The sequence below is a fragment of the Mauremys mutica genome, chromosome 2 (genome assembly GCF_020497125.1).
Source record: "Mauremys mutica isolate MM-2020 ecotype Southern chromosome 2, ASM2049712v1, whole genome shotgun sequence".
Taxonomy (NCBI): domain Eukaryota; kingdom Metazoa; phylum Chordata; order Testudines; family Geoemydidae; genus Mauremys; species Mauremys mutica.
In genome coordinates this window covers 18,559,094-18,585,175 of record NC_059073.1, presented here as the reverse complement: position 1 = coordinate 18,585,175, position 26,082 = coordinate 18,559,094, and the positions used below count along the sequence as shown (strand labels likewise).

Sequence of the window (26,082 nt, the reverse complement as noted above, 5' to 3'; positions counted from 1 at the left end):
CGAGTAGATCTCTGGTCCGGCTAACACCAGAGGGTAACGTCACACCCAGTAAGGAACCTTTTGCAGGCAAACCCGTGTAAAGCTTATTGCAGACAAAGAGCTTTAATGGGTTCAAAAAGCCAGCCCTGACAGCGCCTCTCACAATAGGCAACAGTCACAATTGGGCTGGCCCTTTAAGAAGAGTTGGGCTCAGGCCTTCTAATTGTCTGCATCCCAGGTGATGGGGTTGGGTCAGGCAATGGTAGCCATTCTGACCAACATTTTCAAACTGATTTCAGGGAGGTTTACCCAACCCCCTGCCTGACTCTCCTCTTCAGCATCCCCCCTCCACACCAGCAGCCTGACCCATGAGCCCATGTGCCCATCCCTTCCAAATCTGAGTGAGTGGAGCACAGGGCTGCAGCATCACTCAGGTTTGGCCTTGAGGAGATAACATTATTACATAGGGAGTGGGGAGGTTTTTGGCTGACATACCGCGAGACATGGTCCATACGATGGTAGCTTGAGGACAGGGCATCCTTTAAGAGGGTGTCTGCTCCGTCAAAGACTAGAGTTTGCTGAAGAGACTCGGGTGGGCCTGGCAAAGCTTCCCTGCTCAGTGTGTTCTGGGGCCTGATAAAAGGGGAATGGGAATACATCTAACCGCCTGTAGAGATGCTTCTGCATGAGATCCAGAGGCAGGGGGGGGAAGAAGCTCTCCCTGTTAGCCAAAGGCAAAAGCCTGGAGCTACGTGAAGCAGGAGGCAGGAGCAAGTTCTTAAGAGAGAATTAGGTGGCCATAAGGGGTAGAATGGATTGCTGAGTCTGGAGAATGCAGAGGCCAAGATTTTAACAGGATTCAAAAAAGAACTAGATAAATTCATGAAGGATAGGCCCATCCATGGCTATTAGCCAGGATGGGCAGGGATGGTGTCCCTAGCCTCTGTTTGCCAGAAGCTGGGAATGGACGACAGGGGATCATTTGATGATTAACTGTTCTGTTCACTCCCTCTGGGGCACCTGGCATTGGCCACTGTCAGAAAACAGGATACTGGGCTAGATGGACCTTTGGTCTGATCCAGTATGGCTATTCTTATGAGTCTAACTATGAGTTAAATTGAAGGGGAGAGTAGGCATGAGTTGTGATGGTTTGGTTGAGTGGGGGAAGGAAAGAAACTTTGGCAGATTAAGACCCAGTTACAGTGACCATCACAGGAAACTACCTTTGGGAATTCATGATAACACCACTCTGACAGACAACAGTCGAGGGTGTACAGATAGAGACACCTTTGACAATCTGATTGATTAGAATAAAAAATTTATTTTGATTCTCACTGAATTGAAAAATTCAACAATAAATAAAATGTCGAAGTATGAGTGACCCAGACTCCCCTCAATCAGAGAGAGACTGATGAGAATAATCAACGTGCTCCAAAGAAAGAGAACTAGGAAGAAGCATCTGGAGATCAAAAAAAAGAAAAAAAAAGCTCAAGAAATTCATTTTGGTTAAAAACAAACCATGCAATCAAGAAGTGCTTTGGAGATTGTGCATTGGTAGCAAATGCAGTTCAAGATTTAATGTTATAGCTTTTTTTTTTTTTTTTTTTAAAAAGAAAGTTCTCAGTTCCTAGCAGGACGACAGTTGAAAATACTGGCAGCGAGAATGGAATTCTCCAGTGTCCTCTTTTGCTGCCTCTTCACTTAGAAACCAGTTGGATGATCAGAGCAAACTGGAAGTTAGATAACCAGATCCCATTGATTTTCAATTGGAGTTTGACCCCAAACTGCCAACATATATTACAAGCCAATGGCAGTTCGTTGCCGAACTGCCAGGAGCACCTTTGAAAGTCTCTCCCAGAAATGACTTAAATATACAGGGAATTTATCAGCAAACTTTCTCATTTACAAAAGAAATGCAAAAATAGCGTTCATGTTGTACATGTGTCTGCAAAACCCAGCCACCAAAGTACAGGCTGAAAAGATTACACTGCTGTTAAATCAAATTCTCAGAGTATTTTTTTTAAATCAACCATTTTGAGGGAAACAGGGTAGTTTGTCACCTGCCTGGGAAACACTGAATTATAATAATCATTAAAAAGTGGTAATATTAAAAATATGATTCCGGTGGATAGTGTTCATTCTTCTACAAAATGATTTTAGAAGAGAAAATAAGTTTTGTTACAACTGCAGAATCATGCCCTTATCCTGGAAACATGCATGAGAGTGGCTCTCTTGGCCATCTTTCTACGACAGCAGCTCTCAATATCGGGGTTACTAACAGGTGTTGGGTTTCGAGAACTCTGATCTTCCCCTATTGCTAAAGGGAGGGTGTCATGGGTAAACGGATGGAGAGTCGTGGGTGTGTGTGTGGGGTGTCCTGTTACAGAAAAGGTTGGCAGCTACTGTGAAAATGAAGTGTGTGAAGCTTGTCCTTCATGTTCTGTGAATCCAGTGGGCCAGCTGGCATGTGTAAAGTTACTCACACTGGCAAGTGGCTGGAGGATGGAGGTCATAAATAGAGAGAATTGGACTGATCTTGCCATGGCATTATAAATCTGAATGTACGCATACTCAGAAAAACCAGACACGGCAAAAAAATGTGGGGCTGAAATCCTGGCCTTAAAATCATAGAATATCAGGGTTGGAAGGGACCTCAGGAGGTCATCTAGTCCAACCCCTTGCGCAAAGTAGGACCAATCCCCAACTAAATCATCCCAGCCAGGGCTTGTCAAGCCTGACCTTAAAAACCTCTAAGGAAAGAGATTCCACCACCTCCCTAGGTAACCCATTCCAGTGCTTTACCACCCTCCTTGTGAAATAGCTTTTCCTATATCCAGCCTAAACCTTATTGAAGTCAATGGCAAAACTCCATTGACTTCAGTGGGGCCAGGCTTTCACCTATGGTACTGACATAGTGGTAACTAAAACAGACACTGCCACCAAATTGGCTAATGAATGAACATGCTATTTCTTAGTTAGTTGGTATGTGTGTGTGTTTAAATGACCACAGATTCCTGTCACCACAATAAAAAAATAAAAATAAAAAACAACCAAATAAGAAAAATATCAAACCAGCAGCTCTTTCAGGATCTGCTCCAGAGCCCACTGAAGTTCATTGGAAAGACTGGCACTGGCTTCCCTGGGTATTGGATATGGTTCATAGATTCCTCGAATCCCATCTTCATGATATTATGAAGCAAGTGCTACCGTCCTCAAATCACCCTCCCCTCCCGATTTCATACTTTAACTCATGTTTAAAATATCAATGAACAACAGAAATGAAGGTCAAATAGATTTTAGGAAGAATCTGTGTAGACAAAATCTCCAATACAATATTTCTTATTCACTCCTTGCTGCATAGAAGTAATAATGTTAATATATACAGTTCTCTAAAGATACAAATCTTTCCGAGGTCTGGATCATACCGTAGAATCAATATATAGAGGATATGCCCTGGTAGATGCCCATGCAGTTCTCTTCACTCTTATAGCTCCCATCCTTGTGTCTGATACTTTCACTTGAATACATTTAAATAGCTATCACCTGCTAAGTTGTAAAAAATAGAATAAAAAATGTCCTATCAATTTTTGGATTTTTTCTCTTTTCTTTTTTTTTTTAAAACAAAAAAAAGGTAAAAGTTACCTTTAAAACGACCCTTGGTTTTTTCCCCTCGTCAAGTAGAATACAGGAGATGTCATTATTAGTTTAGAATACAAAATGATACCATGTAGAGACTAAGCTTTGGTTAATTTTTTTTCCTATAAAAATTTTAATTTAGGGATTTTCGCCTTTAAAAAAAATTATATCTGTTGCACAAATATAAAAGGCACATGTAAACCACTGAAAGAAAAAAAACGTCCACTGCTCTACCTTGAATGGATTCAACAAAAATTAGCATTCAGAGTATCTACCAAAAATAAAATAAAATACAATTATATTTAAAGAAACTCAAACAAACCAGTGGCTAAAAAGGCCAATTTTTGCTGGCATTTTCAATCAAACTTATTTTGTTTTTCTTCGTCTCATTATGGCTGTGTAGGATGCTACATTAAAATATGCAGTTAACTGGAGATGAAGGATTTGATCCAGAATTTCTCAATGTGGATTGATACATTGCCAAAAGTAGCCATTACACCTTGCGAGTCAGGTACATCACCTTTGTCCATAGTATAATGCAGAACCAGAAATGAGACAGTGAAGAGAAGAGATGGTTTAAAGAAAAGATCAACAGCAGAATAAGTGAACGTGTTCTTTTGAGGTAATCCTTACTACAGTGTTCACAGCCAGCCATGTTGGTGGGACATTCAGGAAGCTGTTTTCACCTCTCCTCTTCAGGGCATTCCTGCCTTATGCAAGGAAAGCACACACACATACAGTAATTCCTAGAAAATGATCCCCTAGTTTACCCTAACAGCAAGAGGCACATCTCTCCCAGTATTTCAAGATTGAACAATTCCATACATCCCCTGTGATTCCATACATCATTTATTCCCCATAACTGATCCTTAGGTCCCCAACGTCTCAATTCTCAAATAAGGAAATCAAGTGCAGTATGGAACCAATACTGCATGCTACTTTCATTCAATGATCGTCACAGCAGTGAGACACACATGTCCTCAGCTGCAGAGTCTGATATTCAAATGTGGTCAGCTCCCAAGATCATCTTCGATAAGCCACTTCAAGCACGTCAGTAACTGACCCCTGCTGGAAATTGCAGCCACAAATCACTGTCTATGGTAAGGGTCATCTGCCCTTGAAAAAACGTATTTTGTCAATAGAGGCAAGAGTCAAAGTGATATTGGACTCGAAATCCCCATCATGGACCTTGGTTTGCCGAAAAGCCCCCCCGGCAGCGTTGTTTTCCCAGTAATGATGCCAGTTGCCTTTGCTGTCTGCTCCAAAACCGTACACATCCACCTAACAAGAGAGAGAATGAAAAATGTTACATCCGGAAAGACTTTGCCTTTGGCTTGGTGTGTTCTTAACTGACATTTGGAGGAAAATCTGGTGATTCTCAACCTTTTCTGCACTGCGCTTATTTATTACTGATCTTGTGATAGCTCCTAGGCACATCAGTCATGGACCAGGCCCCAGTTGTGCTAGGTTCTGAACGAACAGGAAAAAACGACAGTCCCTGCCCCAAAGAGCTTTCAATCTAAGGAAATCATACTGGGACCTCCTTTTCCATACCAGAGTCTTCCTGGAACCCCTCTCCGCCTAGCCAGGACTTCCCTGCCACTTAGCAACATTGAAAGAACTGGGTGGCCATGACAGCCTAAACCAGGTTTTGACCCCAGGAGTCATGAGCCCTAGGTGGAAAATCCCTTCTCTACTGAATGAAGACCTCAAAGACAGGAGAAATTCTTGGCCCCTCTCTACTATATTTATTTGGGTTTTTCCAAATGACAACTCTTGTCTAGGCACATTTAGATGCCTACCTATCCAGAGCTCTGGCTGCATGGGCATCAATACCCAAAGGCATGATGGGTACTTTACTGGCACTATGGTCAAATCCTACAACTCCTGCTCAGTCCTTAGTTAAGTATTGATGCAAAGGGGAGTTAGACTGAGTGAGGACTTCAAGACTCCACCTTATAGACATTTTACCCCCAGGTAAGTGCTCTGCGCTGCGTTGGTTCTGTAGCACAACAGTAATATTTCATAGCAGGTTAAGGTTATTTGTCTGTGGGTTTGGATTTCCTTCATAAACATATTTCCAAGAAAGAAATATATCTTGCAAGAAAGAAACAAGGAACTCCACTGACATTTTGCAGGCTGCATCTCATCCCAGGCTAGAATTTTCGGCCCGCCACCTCCCCAGCTGCTAGGGATAGGGGCAGAGAGAACTGGAGCCTCCTCTCCCCCTCCCCCTGCATGGGGGGCGGGTGAACCGCTGGCCGGGGTATGCTGGCCCCCACCCACTGCCTGAGGACCCCCTCCCTCTTCCCCCACCTGAGCCCCACTCCTCCCTGCAACTGCCAGCCCCCAGCCTCGGCGCATAGGGTGGGTGGTGCGAATCCCCCCCGGCCCCGAGCAGGCAGCGCGCGCCCCCCTGACCCTCTACCACAGTGCCTCCAGCCTCGCCCCCACAACTGAGTGCTGGGCGGGGCCCCCCAGCCACCCTAGCCCTAGCACGCTGCTTCCCTGAAGAGGAGCAATCTGCTTGGGCTGGGGCCAAGCGCAAACAGGGCTTCGGGGAGGAGCGTGGGCAGGGCCACGCCAGGCTGTTTGTGGAGGCACAGCCTTCCCCAGTCTATACAACGCACTGCCCATGCCCCCCAGGCTAGAGAATTTCACCCAGTCATTCCTGGAGTGCAGGGAATTGTCCCCACTGTATAAACTCCCAGGCCCAGAAAGCAAAAGGTACTAGGAAACTGGCCATCTGCCATACACAGAAGGGGCATATGGATTACATGAGATCAAGCAGGCTGAGGACTTCTTGTGTTTAATTGGACTCCTCTGAAATGCACTTCAAACCCTAATGCTTAATCATGTTTTTTTACTTTGTTTGAGAATTAATTTATATTTGCGACTGTTTCCATGTTATCGCCGACTCACAGACACATCTTGTCTAACTGCTGAACTCAAACGCTGAAGGAAACTTGAAGTAAGAGGAAGCAAAGATGGAAAGAGGCCGATAAAGATGAACAATTATCTAGGGCTCTCGTGTTAGCATCTGCTACAATTACAGCCCTTTACCCCAACATAGTATCAGTGTACAGTGAAGCGAGGAATGGAAGAGTCTGGTCTTTACCTCATCACACAGGTGGAGTGCAAATATCACTGACAGAATGCCTGTCGAGGGGTATCTTCCATGATGCTGCAGCCAGTGGTCATAAACATATTTGATAAAAACTGGGTGATAGACCAGGATCTGTGGAGAATCGGAGAGTTGCATTCATAGTTCGTAAGAAACAGTGGCTGTTCCCTAACAGGACAGTTAGGGTGGGTGGGGAGAAAAATTGACCCTAGCTGAGGATCTGGGCCTGGACTTCTATTTCTGGCTCAGCTTCAGTCTCAATGTGTGGTTCTGAGCAAGTTCCTGAACCTCTGTTTTTGTACAGCACCAATCACACCCACCTGCCTCACAGGGGAATTATGGGGCAGATTAATACGTACATAGCACATAGAGGTCCCTGGCTGGAAAGTTCCAAAGAGCAGCAAGTGTTATAGCTCCTGGTTCTATGCATTGCCCCAAATCCTTCCCTCAGAGCAGAGTCTCAGCAGAGCTGTGCTTGGCAACTCCTCAAGAGCATCATCCCCCATTCCCGGGCTGCACTGGCAGACTCAGGCCTACAACAGTTCCTGGCCAGTCCGTTCTGTTCCCCTTCCCCGTGGGATCGCTCCCTATTCAGGGCGGGGTGGAAAGGCAACATCCGCTCCTCACACCTCCATCCTCTGCAATGCTGGCTAAGGCTAGGGTTTTCCATTCCAGCCCCGCTAGGCCCTCCCATGCCGAGTTTGTGATGGGAGGGACAGCAAGGGATCTGGTTAGCTTCAGGTTTGCCTTTTTACAGCGAGTCAGGGGTTAATTGTGGATATCTCTGTGTAATATATTTTCACTGGGTGAGAGAGGAAGCCTATTTCTACACCGATGCTCTGAGGTGCTGCTGTTCTTTCTGCCAGGACATGCCACACAGTCTCAGCCCAGGCTTAATCTGCTTCAGCACCTTTGGTCATTCCTTTCTTGAAACCCTCACTGCCTTGCTGGAGAAATCATGTCACTTCCTTCCCAACTCCACGCCATGTTCTTGGAGGATGCAACTCTGAACAGGGCTATCGGGGCTAGGCAGTGCCAAGGTGCTGGATGGCTTGGCACATCAATTAAAAGCCACTTGGGACGACTTCTGACTTTGCCAGCTACGTCCAGGGCCTGTGTTCTATAATAATGGTAGCTTAACGCCTTCTCTTAGACCATCTCAAAAGAGCTTTACAGATGTGAGGGTTCATTAATGACAGATAGGGACCTACTGTATCATCATTTCCCCCTTGGTTACGGCGGGAGAACGGAGGCAGAGGGATTTGCCTTAGATCATACCTGAAGTCTGTGGCAGCTCCCAGGTCTCCTGACTCATAGTGCTTTAACCACTAGATTATGCTTCCCGACATGTTTCTTAAGGTGTGCCCTACATTTTAGCAGTGACGGGACCATGAATAATTGGCATACCTAAAACAGAGTCACTGTATTTTTCTAATTTAATTTTGTGACAAAAAAATCAAATAGACACATGAGATCAAATTCAAGAACCTCTAGCCTCTTCTGTCTATATTGGGGAACAGTGCCCAAGGAGGAGACAGTTCATGGCACTGGAAAATTCAGTTTCCACCTACTGTGCAGGAAAGGAATGTTTGTTACAAAACCCCATCCATTCCCTTAGGGCAGCTGAAATTTCAAGGCTCCAAGACTGTACTTGTAGGGAGAGACTTTCAGAAGTGCCTAAGGGGTTTAGGGGCACAAGTTCTATTCACGTCAATGGCACTTGTGCTCCTCAACTGCTTTGGTGCTTTGGTGCTTCTGAAAGTCTCCTGCTTAAAGGACTCCAAAGGCTTGCAATGGCTATCTGAAAATAAAGGTTTGATTCTCTCCCTGCCTTTAATTACTCCCCACAACCCATTGTATGCTACCCAAGCTTTTCTGTAGTGGATTTGGAACACACAATACCAGACTAAATCAATGATCTGTGGGGGCTGGAATCCTCCTCCAGCAGTAGTCCTAAGTCAGAAATGACCCATTGTTCACCTGTGAAATCATGCAGTATTCAAGGTATGCCCTGAAGCATGAAACTTGACCTCTTTATGGTAAGTGAATTCCCCAGGCTGACTATGCTCTGTAGGCCTGATCCAATAGCCATTGAAATCATTAGGAGTTTTTCATTAACTTCATTCTCTGATTTGTTTAAAGTTTACCTGTCTTCCTCTTGTGCATACAAAGAAAGAGTTCCCTAGAATAGCAGTTCTCAATGGGGTGGGGGTGAGGAGGGGGCGCTCTCTTGGGGAGGCATACCAAACTTTCTGGGGTGGAGGGCAGCGATCCTTCCTACTCACTCATGGGGTTGCAATGCCACTTCCTGAAATTTTGCCTCTCTGCCCTTCTGTCATGGTGGAGGGGCAGCGGGGCCAAATTTCACTGAGTGGCACTGCAAACTGGATCACAGGGTCCCAACCCTGACTAGCACTCTTTAATGCTGAAATCGAGAAATACTGCCTGAAAACTTTGTGAATAATAAGGTACGTGCTTTTGACAGGTTTCCTGGCCTATGCACCGTTAGACTGCCAACTCAAACAACTGATTTATTTAAAGTAGAATCCCCTTCACCGGAATCAACATATTAAATGGCCCCAGTTAATAATAGGAGATATCCTATCTCCTAGAACTGGAAGGGACCTTGAAAGGTCATTGAGTCCAGCCCCCTGCCTTCACTAGCAGGACCAAGTACTGATTTTCGCCCCAGATCCCTAAGTGGCTCCCTCAAGAATTGAACTCACAACGCTGGGTTTAGCAGGCCAATGCTCAAACCACTGAGCTATCCCTCCTCCCTAGAGCACACTGGAAAGTCTCATTGTATAAGACAGAGGCTTCAAGTTGTGGGGGGTGGGTGGAAGGGGAGCAATGGAAAAAAGATTGAGAACTCCTGTCCTAGAAAATGAGAATCATCCCTTGAATTCAAGCAATTTAATAAAAATAAAAAAAAAACATGCACAATTGCTGATGGAAAACTAAACACTGTGTATCTTGTTCACCATTTAAAGTGGTGCTATCCTAAGACTTCAGTCTATGTCAAACAGAAACACAGAAATTGTTGCATAGGATCAGACCAATAGGCCAGATGGTTCTGATCAGTACCAGAGGAAGCTATAAACCTTCTTAATGGGCAGAAATGGTTAAGTGCTGAACCACAAGGCTGTAAATTTTTAGCCCAGCTAAAAATGTAACTGTGGCTATTTTTATTACTTGCGTAATTATTTGCATGCTTCTTTGGATTCTCCCAAGCTATTCGTCCCACGAGTATCTTGTGGCAGCAATTCCTGCAGGATGATTAACAGACTAATCAAACAAAATAAACCAACAGACACAACTCACCTTGTCTCTTTTCACTTTGATTTTACGGGGAACTGGAGCATATGTGCTGTTAAAGAAGAAAATACCCAGATTAGTAAAAGCCAAATGAAAGGTGTATTTTAAAGTTAAAAAAAAAGTATATTCTTAAAAAATATACCAGGAAGAGGTTAAAATAAGAATAATGGTGACAGAAAATAATAAATATAACAAATTCATGGAAAATATGCTACCATTTCAACATCTCATTGAAAAATGACCACGCAGAAATGAAGCACACCTTAACTGTGGAGTTTTGTTTCAGCCTAATGCATGGCTTGCATACATTTCACCACTAGGGGGAGACTCACTCCCTCTTAATCGTTCTGGATAGGATTCATTAATTTCAGCGGATGCATGCAGTTATTATTCAGTTGTTACTAATGGAAAGTCAGTTACCGCCCACACCACCACTCACAGTATCTGGCCCCATCCCACATGCCCTCAGAACACTGTCCCGCCCCTCTCAAACAGCTGGGAAGAATCAGAAGTTGCCAGTAGCTGCTAATGTAAAGTTTTTGGTGACTAGACCTTACAGTTGTGCTTGCGAGTCCCTGGGCTTGGTGAAGGCCAGAGTCCTGTGTTCCAGGACATGTGTGTGTTGTGCAGGGATCCCACAACACACACATGTAAAGTGTCCGTGTGTTTTCTTGAAACACACTGGAGCACTGGTTTCATGTTGTTCAGAATGCACCTTAAACTATGCTCAATCTTTGCCTTAAAACATAACAAGACAGAGCTCACCCTCTGAACAAACCACCAAGGAGGGAAAGGAAACCACCGCAAGATTCCTATTGGTTGGATCTAAATGTTTAGAGTTTATTTTTAACTCTTTTTTATTATTAGGTATATTTTTAACTCCTTCCTAGTTTTAACTCATGCCTATATTAATCTGCTTATCTAGCCCTTCTCTATTATCCTTTGTTACGGTTTCTTATGTCTGGGCTATCCTTAAAACTTAGGTCAACAGAGCTTCGGCATTCAGGGGCGTGAAAAATCCAGTGCCTCCCGTTGCTTGGGGAGGTGCTGCTCCTACCATAATGGAAACACCCCTTCCATTGGTGTAGGCTGCACTCACCCTATGGAGTTATGCTGATATAGTTATGGTGCCATAACTATCTCTGCTACAGTCCCTCTAGCGTAGACAGTTACCAGAGTTAACAGAGGAAGTCTTGGCGGTTTCAGGTCATATTCGGGATTGCGAAGGCAAGAGCGCTCCCTTGCTGGGAGTTGCAAGAGTCAGCAGGCGAATGAGTGAGGGGAACGAAGAGAATGGACTTTGGGAGACATGGTAGATTAACAGGCATGAACTAGTGATCGTCAAATGTTCCTGCATTCTGAGGGCCTCTCGTCTACTCCAGATCTTGCACGGCCAGGTGAATATATGCACCCTGACAGAAAGGAAAGCGAGAGCACCTAAAGTCCAGATGGGAGAGAGACAAATCACGACTAAGATAGGAATCACCACAGGAGGGCACAAGCTGGGCTTGAAAGAGAGAGCGTTCAAATTGAATATGGAGTTTTTTCAGGCCCAGCGTGACTGGCCTATAGCAAAGCCTTCAGGCTGAGCCACACAAGCTAGTAGGCATAAAATAAGCTGAGGGAGGAATGAGGAATGCAATCAGGAGGCAGCAGGGGCCCAGTTACACCTGCTGAGACACAAAAAGTGCTGCCCTGACAATCCGACAGTGAGGCCTGAGCTGGGGCCAGGCTTGTTGAAACAAAGCCACGTGGGCAGCTTACCACTGATTCTCTTTACCAGATTTTCATCAAATGGCACAGTGGCTGCACAGAAGCCTCTTGTGTCCAGACTCACGCTCAGTTTGACTGGCAGCTCAGGGAGATTGATACCCACTATGCTGCAGCCAGCCCCAATGGATGGGCAGCTTGGCAAGGGCGGGCCTTGTGGTCTGCCTGCGAAGCAGGGCCCCCGTCTGTTTTAAAACACAACCAAAGGTACCGCCAGTTGCTGCCTTTGTTTGGTTTATTATTCCATAAGTGCTTGTTTGGCTGATGATGTTCTGCAAAGCGCTGGGATATGTTCTATGAATGAACAAACAATAAATAATTTACTCCTGCCTCAAAGCCTATTATTTAACGAGGCAGATTAGAGGATTCCATTGTGTTTTATAATAATCAGTACAAAGCTGCAGACAGAGGGCCAGACTGTGAACTCAGTCACTCCGGTGTAAATTGAGAGTAATGCTAGTGACTTGACTCCACTGATTTGAAAAGGTGTAACTAAGAACCTGATCTAAATTATTCGAAAGATTTCTGTTGACTTCCATAGGCTCTGGTTCAGGACTTCAGAGCAGAATTTCTCACAGATTGTTATCATCCATAGAGCTATTGAGGGGGGGAGGAAGAGGGAAGTGAACTTGAGAAAAAAGTCAAAGATGGGTTTGTTCTGCCTCTTTTCAAAATGTACCAATTTTTTGGTTTTCAACTATTTTCTGCAGTTTTTAATTGCATTTTTAATTAATTAATTTGCTTAAACCAATCACAATTTTCAAAAGCGACGTTCTCCACCCCCACCTTTGTTGAAACAGATTTTCCAGTTTTGAAAATTTTGGATTTTCAAAATCCCCAGCACGTGACATTGTCTCCCAAGCAAGAGTGGGATTAGGAAAAAAAAAATATCATAAAACAGGAAGCTGCGAAAACTGAAAGTGTTTGTTAAAAAAAAAAAAAAGGCTTTCATTTTTGGAAAAAGGCCAGATTTTGGACTTTTTTTAGAAATAGATTTCCTCAGCAACATTTCAAACAGCTCTGATCATCAGTGGGTGAATATATTCATGTAAATCTCCACTTTTCCTCTCTGCTTTAGGCACTGCGGTTGAGCAAAGGGCTAAAACATTTCAAAACACTTTTCCCAGAAGTGAAATAGTTTGACATAGATTTGCTCTCTGCGTGTACAGGGACATCATCAATGATGGGTGCTATGGGGCAAACACCCTAAGTCCTGATTTATAACCAGGATATAACTTCCTACTTAAGAAAAATGTAACGTACACAGTTCCATAATAGAAAAACCCATGCCCAGGGATGGGCCAGTGTGTGCTAATTGATGAGCATAAGAAAAGCTGGTTTTATTTGTATTCATAGTTCAGTGTTGACAAAGAACAGTCACTGAAGTACAGTTAAATTGCCACCTTAAAGACTGCTTGTGACGTGACACATTTTTACTACAAGTTAACGTGCGATGAATCATAGCTAAGGCACCCAAGTGGAACATGAAGCAGGATGCTTTCACTATATAGTACAACCACAAGCTTCTTTCATGCGTCAGCTTTCAACAAGGGCTTATCTACACTGCAAAGTTGTTGACAAAACTTCTGTCTTTCACATGGACTTAAAAAAGCTCCCTCGTGAAGGACAAAAGTTTTGCCAATGCAAGCGGCAGTGTGAATGCGGCTTTGTCGGCAGGCGCGCTCTCCTGCCGACATAGCTAACGCTGCTCATGGGGCTGGAAGAATTTACCAACAAAGTACCGACAAAGAGTGTGTACACATGCTGACTTTTAGCAACAAGGCTGTATCGACACAGCCTTGTCGCTAAAAGCTGTGTGGTGTAGACAAGCCCCAACTAACTGTTGTTCCAGTGAAGAATTTCCCCCTCCACCCAGAGTTAGCTCAGCAGATGTTCAGAGGCAGCCCTTGCCCCTTCGCCAAGCTCATCTGCAGCAGTCATCAAGTGGATGGGGAGGGTGAGAAGTAGCTGCTGGAGCAGTGGGGGTGGACACAAAGTTCTGGTCCAGCTTTCCCCACCTGGCATCTCTTCCTCTCCATTTGTTTATCAAATGAAGAAGAAAGAACACAGATCTTTTAGCAGGACCTGGCTCTCACCAGCTCATGGCCATAGGCTAGATGCACTTTTCATACTTCCCGGGTTGCCTCCTGCTAACGATAGCTCATCTCAATTGATTAGACTCTGCCTGTTGGTATGCATACTTCCACCTTTTCATGTTCTCTGTATGTATAAATATCTCCTGTCTGTGTGTTCCATTCTATGCATCCGAAGAAGTGAGCTTTAGCTCACGAAAGCTCATGCTAAAATAAATTTGTTAGTCTTTAAGGTGCCACAAGTACTCCTGTTTTTTTACATCTAATCCTGATTCTCTCCTCATAGTCTCATCTGTTGAGCTCAGCAGATACAATCCCGTTCCCGTCTCCACAGGGCTGATCCCAGAACATCCCCTTCTGTTTCATCTTCAATCCCCCTCACAGGAGAGTCCCAGCATGTGAAAGGGAGAACTGCCCCTCTCTGTGTTCCTGTGCTGTCTTCTGAAGGCGCATGTACACAGCCACTCTAGAGCCTCTACTTGCTGCCTCTCAGCAGCCCGGCCAAGCGATGGAGGATGTGAGCCTTTAATCTACTCCCGGGGGCTTTCCTGCAGTGGACTCAACTGGAGCTGTGTTCCTCTGGGTCTCCTCCAGAATGCTCAGGTCCTACTCAGCATGTGACTTACAGGGCCTGCTCCCAAGTGACCCACACCCAGCTGAGCTATGAGGAGCAGGTCCCTTGTTCACCAGGAAGGAGGAAAACTATGTGGTTCTGAGCCCTTCTCCTCTGCTCTGTTTATTTAACGTCTGGAATCTGCCTGAGTCACACAGCTGGAGACAGATTATGGAAATTCTGTGCAGAGTCAAGACCGCTCCTCTTTGCTACTCCCTGGGACTAACTTGGTCCTCCAGCTGTCAGCCACAGATCTAGCAAAACAGTTTGCTATATATGTAGACTCTGATATAGGATGATGTCAGACTGTTTCAGAATGGGAGACAATACCCCACCAGGAAATGAAATCACACAAGAAATCTAACACTGGGTTTGCTTTATGTGGTGGGGAGAAGGGAAGGAAGGAGAGGACAGAACTGAGGGGTTGGGAGTTGGAGGAAGAGAGAAAGACTGTGAAGAAACTCTCCTTTTTATAATTACTCTGACATTCCCTCATTATTATTGCTGAACTTTTCAAATACAGTGATACTTGGGATATAATCTGATCTCTGATACGTGCATGCAAATCTATTCTGAACTCTACAAGCATTAAACCAATTAATCCTCCCCAGACTCCTGTGAAGGAAGTAGACTACTTAAGAGATCACTGTCCTTGTTTTACAGATGGGGAAAACTGAGGTAGACCAATTAAATGACTTGACCAAATGAGCTCATTAGGTACTAGGTAGCTTTGGTTCTTTTTCTGCCTCTGGTGTTCATGTGCCGTGTGACCTTGATGAAGTCCCCCGTCTCTCTCTGTCTCAATTTCCTCATGTGTAAAATGGAGATAATAATGAGTTCAGAAGTGCTTAGCAGGATGGATCACACAGTACATGAGCCTCACAGATAGCATTAGGAGCCAGATGCACCTTGTGAGCTCCATGCAGGAAGAATGGATAATGAAGGACCCACTGGAGGTCCCTCCAACCAGCCAGTTCTATCTTCAGCTATGACCAATAGAAGCCTTGTGTATCTGAAGGCTAAAATATACAGTTTCCACTAATTTCCTCCCCAAACTCCACCTGAGAGGCAGAGGTGAGCAGCCAAAATGAGTCATTGTCCCAGAAACCAGGTCAAGAAGCCAGAAATCAAAGTGGAAACTGACTAGGACACGGTGATTTAGAGCAGCAGCAAACATTCTCTACCATTTTTCCAGTTTTGCTGTGCACGGGACAAGGAGTCATCTGCTCTGAACTCCCACACCAAACAATGTGCCCAAAAGTCAAACTGTTACAAGAAAACAAACGCAGCAGGGCCAAATTCTGCTCCTGAGTGTGCCTGCAGAACTGGAATCCTCTGATGCACAGGTAGAGGTGGCATTTAGATCCATGCTGGGCTTTTGGCCTCGTCTCTCTTGTGCTGTGGTTACCCTTTGTGCTAACACACTATTGTGACCCAGAGAACCCCTCAATGCCAAATGGCAAAGGATTCAATGCTCGGTAACAGAAACTCTCTATCAGGTCTGACAAACTCACTACCTCTAACACAGTGCTTTCATAGTATTTATCCACAAAGGGTTGTGTAAGATGGCTAATGGAAGCTTACATCACACTGGGTACTGTATTTAGGGGTGATATTTAAGGAGTTATGAAGATATGTCCAGAGGCAGAGTTGGCAAACAAGTTTTCTGTTAGATGGAGGATGTTTGTTCACCTGTCTCGGTTCATCTGAAAGTTAAGCCAAACACAATGGGATCTACATTTGCATTCCAAATCAACAAAAGGCTATGAAGTCAACACGGGAAGACATCGGAGACTAAACTCACAGGCGGCTGTCTTGTCTCTGGGGTGCAAACACAACTTTACGGTATAAGACAAAAGATAAAGGATCCCTGTGTTATCCACTTACTGAGAAAACCCCTTGAAGGGCGGGGGTATTCATGACAACCTGGATCCTGCTTATGAGTGACAACCAGCAGCTCTGTCAAAGACTGAATCCTTGGGAGAGAATCTATTCCAGGGGTCGGCAACCTTTCAGAAGTGGTGTGCCGAATCTTCATTTAGTCACTCTGATTTAAGGTTTCGCATGCCAGTAATACATTTTAACATTTTTAGAAGGTCTCTTTCTATAAGTCTATAATATATAACCAAACTATTGTTGTATGTAAAGTAAATAAAGTTTTTAAAATGTTTAAGAAGCTTCATTTAAAATTAAATTAAAATGCAGAGCCCCCCGGACCAGTGGCCAGGTCCAGGCAGTGTGAGTGCCACTGAAAATCAGCTTGCGTGCTGCCTTCGGCACCCGTGCCATAGGTTGCCTACCCCGATCTACTCTATAAACAGGAAAGGTAACCATTGGTAAGTGTAGACCTAGGTTGGCATTTTAAGTTTGGTTTTATATGTGTAATCAATTCTGCTTCCAATATTCATACTCACCACTCATTTGAATCTTTGAATCTCTGCTCTTTGTTGATAAATGTATTCTTGTTTCGATTATAAATACTTCTTAGTGCTGGGAAAGTGTGAATCCCCCATTGATTCAAACGAGCTGGTGTGTATACCATTCCCTTGGGAACAGCAAACCTGGCAGTTCCTGTGAGTGTCCAATGACAGGGGCTGGATACCAGAGAGGGATGCTTCTGAGGCATTCCAGGACTGGGGTGCACCAAGCGTAAAACTGCCAGGCAAAGTAAGGGCTGGCAGAGCCCTGAGGAGAGTTCTTGAGTGACCGAAGGCTTGGTAGTGTCAGGGAGCTGATACCCAGTTACCACCAGGACTCCCTCATACTGGAGGCTAGGGGGTAACAAGGTGGCTCACAATCCTGCCCCCCCGCAAGAAAGCATCACGATGATGACACAGCTGCTATGTCCCCCATCCACCTTGAGCACCTGTTGGCCTCAGCTTTACTCACAAGTTTATGGTGCCCGTGGTGAGCGCGCTGACGATCCAGCGCAGGTCCAGCGTTTTGAAGGGGATCACAATCATGCTGACATTTTCTGCCAGGTCTCGGAAGCTCTCGGGGTAAACAAAGTGGTGAGTAGTTTTGCTTCCGACGTCCGATTCAAACCCGGCGGTTGGAGCGCGATTCATTCTGCAACCCAGAAAGGAGAGAGAAAAAAAAATCAAGAGGAGAATTGGTTCCCAAACTTACTAACTGGAGTGTGCGGAGAATATAATTGCTGGGCAGGGTCCTCGTTTCCATTAAGGGCAGGGGTTCTCAAACGGGGGGGTCGGGACCCCTCAGAGGGTCACAAGGCTATTACATGAGGGGTCGCTGACAGCCTCCACTCCAAACCCTGCTTTGCCTCCAGCATTTATAATGGTGTTAAATATATTAAAACATGTTTTTAATTTATAAGGGGGGGGTGGTCACACTCAGAGGCTTGCTATGTGAAAGGGGTCACCAGTAAAAAAGTCTGAGTTTAAGAGTATGTCTGCACTGCAGTTGCAAAGTGTGATTGAGCCCGTGTAGATATACCTGAGTTAGCTTTAATCTAGCTAGATCAAAGCTAGCTAGAGCAATGATAGCAGTGAAGTCAAGGCTAGCCCCGTCCACCCAGGACCCCTTCATGGCCGCTATCCTAAGGCTCCCTAACCTGCCCTGACACGATAAAAGGCCCAAAATTACATTAGCCAGGGATTAAGGGGCCTTAGTGTAAATGGGAAGCAGGCCCTTCGTTTCTAATCCACTGAAACATGGAAGTCTATGTAAGGAATTGTAGCATCGAGGTAAAAAGCGATCTCATTTTACATGAAGTCATATGCAGGACCGTGTGAAACAGTACATGGAAACAGAAGGCCTCCAAGTCAGGTCAAAGGGCTTTTACAAACCCAGGGCAGGACTCTGCCACCCTTCATGGCAATGACTCGTGCCTTACTCCAGGAGTAGTTCCACTGATTTCAGTAGGACCACTCACCAATTACAATACTGCACCGTGTGAGCCAGGAGGCACAAAGCAAGCTACTCTGAGCGGTCCATTACAGCAGTGCAATCTGCCTGCAGTGACACTGTTGTAACCAACGCACCAGGATCAAATACTGATTGAGTGGCTCCCACAACACTCCCATGAGGAGGGCAACTCTCATCCCCATTTTACCGATGAGGAAATTGCGGCTCAAATTGGTTAAGGGACATGTCACAAGTTGCACTGTGAGTAAATGTTAGATTCTGGACTAAAACCCAAGCTCCCCGTCACATGCGCTAACCAATGGATCGTGCCATTGAGCTCCTCACACACAAATGACGTCTCTGATACAGAGGATGTTGACCATCACCTTCCATCTTTCACACTGATCCTTTAGTGTTACCAAAAATAAGCCCCAAGCAAGATAAAACTCAGTTGGCTTTAGGCTGTTTCACAAACTTCATAACCAACCTGGGCTCAGAGAAAGGGCGGTTTGAGCCTTGAATGAATCGGGCCTGCTGGAGGGTCTGGTAGTTTCAGTAGGAGTCTGGGGCTTCATTTGAACCCAAAACACAGCCAGACTCCGGGGTCTCAACACAAACACTCTGGGATTGAAACCAAAGAAAACATCTCCATGAACTGCCACTGTCAGCCTCAGCCAGCCATTCGTAGAGCCCCCATTGTGTCCAGCAAGAGCTGTTTGCATATCTAAGGACAGAACAGGGCCCAATCAATCATTCTGATTGGAAGGGAACTCTCAAGGTGAGCTGGGCTCCGCTTGTGCTTTGAGTTCTTCATCCTGAAAGTAGCACTTTCCGGTGGGTCCCAAGGTCGAGCTAATGAATTACATTGTATGAATTCTGACACCAGGGTCAAAATTATCTACAGATAATTTAAAAAGTCTCTAGATCTTTCCTTTCAGGTGGCAAATTCAGGGTTGCCATTTGTCCATAGGAGAGCTCAAGTTTTCTCAGGCCTGACTTGAATGCCTGAAAATCTAGAGCCAAATTCTGCAAGCCTGTAGCTCCACTGAAGCCAATGGTGCCGCTGTAGCAGCAAGTCAAGAAGAGTTTGGCCTTTAGCTTATAGGACAATGGAAGCTGAATTTAGTTGATGTGGTAACAATATGTTGTTGAACATAAAGAGGCTGGCCTTTCTCTTGGTGCACTGGGTCAATATGTGAGAACATCGGTTCACCTTGGGCAGGATGAATCATCATCATGCATTGATGCCACATCATGGCATGAGGATGCAAATTTCAGAACGGGGTGGGGTTTTTTGGTTTTGTTCCTGCTAGGACAGGATGAAAAGGTGACAACTTTCCCAGCGCAAGGCTCAAGGCTAAGCTTAAAGCCACACTGCTCACCATAGCAGGGGGTTGCTAGTGTGTATTGCTCTGGTGTTGAGTAAAGCTCATGAAAGCACCAGAGTAGAGATCACAGACAAAAGGACCCATTTTCAAAACCACATATAGTCTCCTCAGGGCAGGTCTTCACTACCCGCCGATCTATCGGGGGTTGATTTATCACATCTAGTGTGGACGCAATAAAATCGATCCCCGACTCCAGAACTCCAGCTCGCGAGAGGTGGAAGCGGAGTCAACAGGGGAGCGGCAGCGGTCGACTCGCCACCGTCCTCATGGCCAGGTAAGTTGACGTAAGATACACCGAAAAGTTGCATATCTTAGGTCGACCTAGGGTGACCAGATGTCCCGATTTTATAGGGACAGTCTCGATATTTGGGGCTTTTTCTTATATAGGTGCCAATTACCCTCTACCCGCAGTCCCGATTTTTCAGATTTGCTATCTGGTCACCCCAAGTTGACCCCCCCCCCGCTCCAGTGTAGACCTGGGCTCACACCCAAGGATGTAAGCAGTAAGGTCTCAAAGGAGGGATAAACATCTGTGTGTCTTACTCTCTAGCTACCATTAAAAAAAAGCCTCAGAAGAGGCCAGCCGCCGTATCAGACTGTACTGTATCCCACAGGGTCATCAGCAACACGCCGGATAGCAGGTGGATGGGAGAACTCCCACCAGCCAGATGAGAGTGCATCTTCTGGTGCAGACAGACAATTCCATAGGCAGGACTCTTTTCTTTGAGCTGGTACCGAACCAGTGCCCCCGAATAGTGGGAGAACTCACTGTGCTGGTTGAGATTTAAACAGAGCTTCTGACCACTGTGGCTGTTGAATCCCCCATGGCATGTTTTGCAAAGATAAGGTTATTCAACTGAGATATCCAGGCTAAATTCCAATTGGGGAAGTTCCATTCTGCCTCACTAAAATGCCCCCTGCAATTTCAGTTGGACACGCTGGTCATCATTTGCTACTTTAGAGGACTAGTGATGCTGCTTGCTGTAACACAACTGGTGTTGTCTAGTGGCTTCCTGTCCTACCTGGGGTTTTCCTGTCCACTATAGAACAGCTATTTCATTCCACTGCAAAAGTAGCTGCATGTCGGTAGTGAAATGATTTATGGGTAGAGAATATACCAGAGTAAAAGCGAGCGGAATTTGGCCTTTTATATCAGTGTAAGTTTGTAAAAGTCACTTTGGGAGCCCAACTATCAGCAGTAAAAGCAAATATCACATTTATTTAAAATCTCTGTTTTTTAAATGAAGACTCAGAAACACAATTATGCAAAGCCCATCATCGTTTAAAGCAGGCGCAAGACCATATTAGGACAGTTAACACGTGGGGCCAAATTCCACCCTGGTCATACTAGCTCAGTTATGCTATGGAGTGATGCTAAGGATGCATTTGGCCAGCCAGGGGTCTGATCCTGCAAGGAGCAGAGTACTTTCAACTCCCATTGATTTCACTGGGAACTGAGGGTGTTCAGCATCAGTGCAGGATTTGCTCCTCTGTTTGGTTCAGAGAGGGACACTAATTCCCAGTCCTGATCTTGAGGGAGAAGTAATGTGCTAGTTGCTAAGGGCCCAATCCCACTCCCATGGAAGTCAACTCAAGTACTGCCAATTACTTCACTGGGATTTCACTCAGGACTGAAGCACTGGATTCTGCTCTGATGTGTACCCCCCCTGCAGCCCTGTGGACTCACAGGATGCAAAGCAATGCAGAAATTGGCCCTACAAATGCTGACAAATGTAAATAACTGAGTCGATCAGGAGGTTCAGGATCCCTGAGTCTCTTCTGTACTCACCTGAGCACAAAGTCGTGGGCATCGATATCTTGGCCGTATTGAGATTGCCTAAGGTTCCCTGAGTTCCCCACGACGGCACACCTTCTGCACCGGGAGGCGTCTCTCTCCAGCAGCTGCTCCCCGTCACCGGGAATGATCTCAAACAATTCCTTGATAGTGTCGTTGATATTTTTAGGTTTGCTCTCTCCTTGCAATTTCTGTTGGGAAGAACAGGGTCACTCGGGTCACAAACACAGAAGGCTTTTATCAAAGCAGGGTGTTGCTCACTTCTCCCTGATGCTCGGCTGGGCTCACTGACAGCACCGATGACATTCCCTGCAAGACGTGCTCCAACTGTTCTCAGGTTGGGGGGAAATCAAGTGACGGAAGCCCCCGTCCCACACACGTTTTAACCTGATTTTCCCCTCCTTTCACTTGCCTCCCCACCCCCTTACTCTCATCTGCCAACAGTGTGACGTGCCAATGGCACATCCCCTTCAGTTCATGCCTCCAGCACTGAATTCAGTAGGATACACTCATGCCTCTGGTTTCCCAGAGCCTATGCCTACCTCCGCTATAGCCCCCTGACATCCCTTTCATGCTGTGCTGAGGGCAGATCAGCACTTTTCCAGGGCATTATCTCCAGCTATGGTGGGCTGTGGAAAAGCCAGCTGGTATCTGGGGGAGGGGGAAGCCATCATCAGTTAGAGCAGCCCCCCAGAGCAACCCAGAATCCTGGAGGTACAGAGCTACCTTCCCTCCGCACCCGAGCAGCACCTGCTGACAACAGAAGCTGGCCCATCAGCTCTGCCGTTCTCTGGGGAGGTTTGTTAGTGGGTGATCTGGTGCTGTTCCCCTATTCTGAGAAGGGTAGGATTTTAGGGGTGTGTGTGTGGGGGAAACCATGCTAAGGTTGTGCCCCCTTTATTTGGGGCCCTGCTCTGCAATAACTACTACCTCAGCAGAAAACAGGTGGCAGGGAACGCATGGCTGGGCCCAAAAGCACTGCTGCTGTGAAGATCTTCCAGTGAGCTCTGCCTGCTTGCAAGTGTGTGTGTGTGTGTGTGTGTGTGTGTGCGCGCGCTCGGGTAGGGGGAGAATAGCTGGAGCTGCAGAGGGACACTTCTGTCATTGACCTGCTGTTAGCCTCCGCCATAAGACTCCGGCTGCCCTGTAGCCTGGGATCATGGTGGTGTATGGGAGCAGGCAGAGAGGACAAGGAGTCCTCTCCCTGCCCATCTGGGGATATGGGCTAAGTTCACACTTCAGATTTTGACACGTTACCGTCCGCTTCCCTCAGAGCTGTTCAAGTGCCACTATCCATACACAGATGTACCTTTGTCGCTTTAATTTGCACGGCAAAATTTTACCCCCCTGTCCATACAACATTCTGAAATGAAAACCTAGACAGGGTTTCTGCATCTGCACTGGAGCTGTTTAGCTTAGAGGAGCAGAGTAAGAGGGGATCTGATAAAGGTACACAAAGTAATGAAGGTGGCAAATTCGTAACTGATCAAAGGAAATACCTTTTCACATAACACTGAACTGGTCTGAGGAACTTATAGCCACAATATATCATTGAGGCTAAGAGCTTAGCAGGAGGACTCAAAAGAGATTAGACCTTTATATGGACAATTAGAATTTCCACACTTACAGCAAAGATTAAAATAAGTGTTTTGGAAAGGAGCTAAATGTTCATGCATCAGGCACTCAGACAACCTCTAAATAAAGGGGGTCAGGAAGTAACTTTATCTGGGGGCAGGTTATTCCATAGCTTCCTTCTGTGGGGTTCTTATATCTTCCTCTGAAGCAGCTGGTACTGACCACAGCTGGAGATACGATACTGGCCAAGTTGGACCACGGTCTGAGCCAGTCTGGCACATTCTGTGTTTTCACCTGGACATATTTTCCTCTCTGGTTACACTAATATTCCCTGCACTAATTCAGTGTAAAAAATGTAAACTGCACAACTCACTCTCCTGCTTTTCTTCCTTTCTCAGGAGCGGCACTGTGTAAAAGCCAATGCAAACCACTAATGGCTGCACATCTGGATAAGTATGGCAAAAATAATCCAAGAGTAAGGCTGAAAGGAGCCAGATCAGTCAACATTAGCACAGTATCTGCCCAGTCCAAGGTGTGCGGTCAAGCAATTGGAGCGCAGGCTTGTAGTCAAGACACTTAGGCTGAAATCCTGGGTTCACTGAAGTCAATGGACTTTAAAGCTCCCACTGACTTCAGCAGAGTCAGGATTTCATCCCTGATTCCATTCTTCGCAGTGTCACTAATTTGCCATGCATCTTGGGCAAATCACTATCATGTCTGTGTGCCTCAGGCTCCCAATGGGAAGCACAATTCTTTAAGTGCTAAGTATTTTATTATTATTCTAAAATGTCACGTGTGATGTGGCAAATATGGGCTCGTATAGATCTAAACTCTGCAAGTCGTTCGTGAACAGCCAACCTACCCAAAATATATTTCCAAAGCAAATTTTTTCAAACATAGCAATGCCCTTTAAGGGCAGAGGGACTGATTCAAAGCCCACTGAAATCACTGAGAGTATCCATTGGTTCTGTGCGCTATGATTTGGATCAGTCCATACAGCCACCGCCAGTCTGACCATCTCAGATGCAGCTTGTTTTGAGTTATCTGAACACACAGAGTAATGTCTTATGTGGGTACAATCAAATACATTCTTAGGTGCCTCACAAAACCAAATTTTTAAATACACCAATTAAATTTAAATTACATACCTGAGAAAATTCAGGCCAAAAGGTAATTTTTAGAAAGTACTAAGGCTTTTAATAAAATTGCCTTCTCAGCCATAACTATACATCACTAGAGCAAAGCAGAATTACTTTTTTATGGGTTTGAAGAGTCAAAAGCCAAACTGCACATTCCTATGGATAGCGTTAATCTATTTATATAGTTGCAGGGTCAAACTCTGATTTCTGCTACATCAGTGTAAATCTGAAGGAACATCCCTGAAACTGATTTAATTAAAGAATGTTATCAGGAAAAGCAGGACTTCAATTTTCAATTTCCCCTTAGCTTTATATTATAATAAAAGCTATAAGAGAGGTCATTACTGTTTACATTACAAAATCACGCAGAGTTCCTAATGAGGACCAGGACTGCATTGCACTGGGTGCTATTCATATATAAAAGAGAAAGCAGCCCTGGCCCCAGTGTGCACCGTAAATGTCCTATTTTCACTTGCTTATAATTTTCTCAGCAATTCTCTTTTTGGACTAAATTTTTGTTACTTAATCTCAGCTCAGAGCTGATTGTTTTGGAATGTCAGCACAAATGACATTCAGCTATGTGAGCTAAGAGAAAAGGTGCAGAGTTGAACTCAAAAGTGGGTGAATGTTAAAATTTCACGTGCAGCCATTTCTTACTAAAGAGTATTTTCTTGGTTTGTTTAAAAATCTATTCTAATGGAGCTAAATTATAAGCCTTTAAAATTCATCTTCATCCATGCACAATTTTAGGACTGAGATTTTTGATTTCTCACCTCATAGTCCCACAGCTGGGCTTTTCCTGTATCTACAAAAGAGTGTATAGTGAGCGGTATGGATCAACAGCTTTGAAGAAGAAGTGGGATTCAATTAATGTTGCGTTCTAAACCTGACGGATCCCCTGTAGCCTTAGGCAAAACGCTAAAGGAAGAGTAGACCTGAAATCCAGTCAAGTTAAAAGTAGTTTCTGATTCTGCACTTGGCTCTGAATCAATTTTTGCAGTTTTACAGTTACATTTTCTTAAAGCGTTTTAAATGTTTTTCCTCTCTCCGGTTGCTGTGTAACCCACACATGCGAAAAGGGAAACCAATTATATATGGGCTCCGTGAAACTAACTATACATGGAACTGTCAAAACAAAAGGCCCTGAAAAATGCCCTGACTAGTTGGTTTCTCTTAATCTCTTTTAGAAAATAATAATTACACATTTTCATGCAGAAAAGACGTTATTAAAATTGATGGTTTCCCTTTAAACTCTCTCCATCTCAATTGGCAAAATACAGATAATCCTCATACGGCTGCTGTCAGGATTAATGTTTGTATAATGTTTTATACATGAAAAGTGCTATATAAGTGTTTATGTTAATTCTATAAAATTAACACAGTGATGTAATTAACAGCTGTGCAAAACAGATTCTCACAAACCTTTAAATACTGTGCCTGCATTTTCAATTTACTCTTTTCTCCCTCTCTGTTTTTATAAACAGTTAAGTAATTAAAAAAAAAAAAGAAATTAATGCAAAAACCCATGTTGATGCAACAAACGCCACACTTAAAATCAAATCATGAAATGCAGAAGTTAATATTTTCCTCTGTCCTTTATATTTGTTAAATATTGACAGTGAATCTAATCCAGAATCCATTGCATTCACTGGGAGGCAGCATATTCTAAAGGATAGAGCACTAGACAGGCAACCATTCCTGCCTCTGCCATTGAACTGCTGTACACCCTTGGGCAAGACACTTCACCTCTCGGTTCCTCTGCTTCCCCTCCCAGGTTTAGTCCGTCTT

The 26,082-nt window shown here is 44.8% G+C and overlaps 1 protein-coding gene across 6 annotated transcripts in view; it reads right to left on the bottom strand.

The window, feature by feature from the left end:
• Positions 1–2,751: 2,751 nt before the first annotated feature.
• Positions 2,752–26,082, bottom strand: part of ST3GAL1 (ST3 beta-galactoside alpha-2,3-sialyltransferase 1) — a 125,098-nt gene continuing 101,767 nt past the window's right edge. For all 6 annotated transcript variants that reach the window (XM_045007385.1, XM_045007384.1, XM_045007387.1 and 3 more), the window contains exons 3-7: positions 21,575–21,771; positions 17,420–17,599; positions 10,061–10,106; positions 6,734–6,853; positions 2,752–4,896 (exon numbers count right to left, since the gene is read on the bottom strand). In XM_045007385.1, the coding sequence (XP_044863320.1) occupies positions 4,723–4,896; positions 6,734–6,853; positions 10,061–10,106; positions 17,420–17,599; positions 21,575–21,771 (717 nt within the window). In that variant the 3' untranslated portion in view covers positions 2,752–4,722. The remainder of the gene's footprint in view (positions 4,897–6,733; positions 6,854–10,060; positions 10,107–17,419; positions 17,600–21,574; positions 21,772–26,082) is intronic.